At 39.6% G+C, this 3,449-nt stretch overlaps 1 protein-coding gene across 1 annotated transcript; it reads right to left on the bottom strand.

Moving 5' to 3' along the window:
• Positions 1-301: 301 nt before the first annotated feature.
• On the bottom strand, positions 302-2,976 carry LOC139615218 (coxsackievirus and adenovirus receptor homolog). Its single transcript, XM_071473014.1, has one exon. It carries the CDS (start codon positions 2,894-2,896, stop codon positions 2,021-2,023), a length of 876 nt encoding a protein of 291 aa, XP_071329115.1. The 5' UTR covers positions 2,897-2,976; the 3' UTR covers positions 302-2,020.
• Between the last annotated feature and the right edge of the window lie 473 nt (positions 2,977-3,449).

Raw genomic sequence — 3,449 nt, 5'->3', positions numbered from 1 at the left:
TTTGTACATACATGATGGATTTCTACTGAGAGATTGGTCAGACCCAACATTGCAGTATAAACCCAACATGTCTTTATTAGGTGCTATTCCCCACAGTTTTCTGTCCACAAAAGGGACTAATATGGACATATTGGGTTTATACTGCATATCCAACACCACAGTATAGATCCTACTTGCTGGTGCCCTATACAAAAGAAATTCAGGATGTTGGTTGTTAGACCCAACATCCCCACATTTTATTGCTAAAACACCCAACTTTTACCTTTGAGACCCTTTATTAAAAATACTAAGTTGGCTAGAGAACGACTGAGACCTGTTTGGCCAAGTATGGATGTATGGAGATACAGTCATGACAACTTTGTAATCATTCTGTGGTCTTAATATACTGTACCTTCTAATATGTCATTGTCTTTCACATTTCTAACACTGCAGGACTGTGAATGCGTGAACAGGTAACACTGTGCATGTGTGTATTCAAGAATTTGTGTCCTGCAGATTAATGTTTTCAATTCAGTAAAATACTTTCATATTGCTTACTTGAATATTCTGTATGCATTCAGGAATTTCAAGTGATGACACAGGTTAAAAGTTGATTATTTCATAGTCCTGTAATTACTGGATTTGGTAGAACCACAATGAAAATACCAGCTTCTTAGCAAACATTGCTACAATAATTTTGTCTATGTTTTCATATATTTTCACAATGTTGAAAACTTTAATTGTGTAGGCTTGGGATTTTGTGTAAAGTAAAACTGCATTTCAGCATTATTCATTTTCAACTGAATGGGCCTCATTTTTGAAGTTGTGATTTTTTTACACAAGTTTTTACAAGTATTATAGTGAACATGAAGTATAATCGGAATATTATTCACAAGACTGTGCTTAGCTCTGATTAAAAAAGAAGTTTTCAGCTGAATACATTGTATCAGACTTTTTACAAGTTTTATTCTTTTACTGCAAAAGTGGGTCCTCAGTTATTACTATACAGAGAAAATGGACAGATTCACTTGCGGAACTTTTACCTCCACCTCCGCCAATCGGAGCTCAGAGATTTCCAAATAAAATAAAACTTTATCTACAAAAGAGACCAAAGTGGGCCACAAATCCCCATCTGAACAGCATTTTAGCAAGCAAAAGAGTAAAAGGGTGGTGTAATTGTGCAGCATTACAGCAACATAACAGAAAAAGGAAACAGAAAGTGGGCTACAAACCAGAACTTGACTCTTACCTGGAGAAAAGCTGAAATCTTTAATCTTTACGTTTTTTTAAAACACAAAGCAGATGATACTTCGCGGCCAGTTCACATAAATCCACTACATCGCTGACACACTGGAGCAGCCAATCAGCGCAGTCATTAACTTTTCAGCCAATCAGAGCAGACCCATCTCCTGTGCGCATGAAGAGAGCAAAAGTTCAGTATAGAACCAACATCTCCATATTAGACCCTATTTTCCACAGTTTTTTCCACAAAAGGGACTAATGTGAAGATGTTGGGTCTATACTGCAATGTTGAGTCTGACCCAATTTCCCTGTATAAAACCAACATTTCAGTAATAGTCCCTTTATTAAAAGGGGTTTTTACATATATGGTGGATTTCTACTGAGATATTGGTCAGACCCAACATTGCATTTCAGCATTAATCATTTTCAACTAAATGGGCCTCATTTTTGAAGTTGTGAACTTTTACACAAGTATTATACTAAACATGAAGTATAATCGGAATATTATTCACTAGACTGTGCTTAGCTCTGATTAAAAAAGAAGTTTTCAGCTGAGTGACAAGAGCGGCTGTATGCATGACCTGTTTGACCATAAAAACATGCTAATACTTGTAAATAGACCACCAAAATGAAAATATTAAACTGGGAAAGGGGCATAATATGACTCCTTTGAACAAATACTTTATTTATAACACAGACAACACATGCACCAAGATACATGCACCAAACACTGTAGCACGTAAAAAAAAAAAACAGTAGATAACAATAGTAATCGATGGGCATCGCCTTGCGTGAGGCGTTAGGGAGCGCCGATATGGGAACGTCGGCAGGGGTCGCAGCGGGGTTGGTCCTGGCAGGGGGTGCAGCAGTTGTCCTGCTCAGGGGAGGTCTCTCGCGGTGACAGCTTCTTTTTGTCCAATCTGTGAGGAGGCAGCTCATCTTCAAAAATGTCATTCCCCATGTCCTCTCCAGAATCTCTTTTCCGGTAGCAGCAGATCACGATGACACATGTGGAGATCACAAACACAAGCGCAGAAACTGAGGCTACTGCTGGAATAACAGCAGAGTTAACTGATGAGGGGAGAGTGAGTGTTAGAACACACTCCTCTGTGCCAAAAATGCTATGCAATGTGCAGATGTAGTCTCCCAGTACATCTTCTGTGCTTATTGTCAAAGATAGGTCACCTGACATAGGCTTAATGGAGAAGGCCTGGGGTCCATGTGGCTTGGACCATGTGTACCATATGGGCAGGCTGCTGTGTTTGGAATTGCATTTGAGAACAACTTTATTATGCAACCTAACCTCACCCTCCAGGTAACAGTTGGGTTTACTTGGCCTTTCCATCACAGCCAGCCGAATTAAAATGCTGCCGTACCCGGGAAGTTTCTTTACCTTGCACTGGTAGGTGCCTGAGTCTGAAAATTTCAAGTGCCTAATGACTATTGAAGCATTGCCACTCACAGGATCAAGAGACATGAAATTAACTCGGCCCTCAAATGGTTTAAAGTTGGCGTATATCTGATCTACAGCATACCAAATTACAGTTACTTCTCTCTGGACATCTGGAGATTTGAGGCTCCATTCAATATCAATTGGTCCCACATCCTGATCTGAGAGTGTGAAGTGGCAGTTGAGGGTTGCACTGTCTGCCTGTCCTGCATAAACAGTTGACATTGAAGATGAGATTATGTTCAAGGCAATGGCTGATTCTGAAGTGGAAGACCATAACGGCACAATAATGAATAGGTGCCAGAGCCTACTCCTCATGGTGCGTCGTTGGTAGTTGGTGATTAGTGGTTGGTCTCTGATGGCAAAAATATACCTGCAAAGTAAGACAATGGTCAATAATTAAAGCCAATAATTAAATTAAAGAAAACCATAATATATATTTATAAAGAAAAATGTCTGCACTTGACCCTAAATGTCAAATTCCAAATTTCAATCTAGTATTATGCACCATCATAATTGATAATTGATGATCTATTATGACGCAGTGGTTTAGGATCAGCGCTAGCGCTTTAGCATGTTACTTAGCCACATCAAACGCCCCTTTTAAAACCAAGATTTCACACAAAAACTTGAAAAAACATGTCTAAGCTCTTCATGAAACACTTGAACCAGTTTCTACCCATCCAAATCGGCACTTTTAAGATCGCACGGACCATGTGGAGGTGAAGTCAATATGGCTGCCGTGACCTTTGACCTCTGACCATGTGACCCGCCACCA

The sequence above is a fragment of the Trachinotus anak genome, unplaced genomic scaffold, assembly GCF_046630095.1.
Source record: "Trachinotus anak isolate AG129_WGS33_773 ecotype Australia unplaced genomic scaffold, CSIRO_AGI_Tana_v1 ptg000043l, whole genome shotgun sequence".
Taxonomy (NCBI): domain Eukaryota; kingdom Metazoa; phylum Chordata; class Actinopteri; order Carangiformes; family Carangidae; genus Trachinotus; species Trachinotus anak.
Note: the sequence above shows the minus strand (reverse complement) of the source record. Positions and strands in the feature narration are given on the sequence as shown.

Excerpts from the sequence above, each read along its gene's own strand:
- LOC139615218 (XM_071473014.1), bottom strand. The coding sequence starts at position 2,896 with ATGTCAACTGTTTATGCAGGACAGGCAGACAGTGCAACCCTCAACTGC.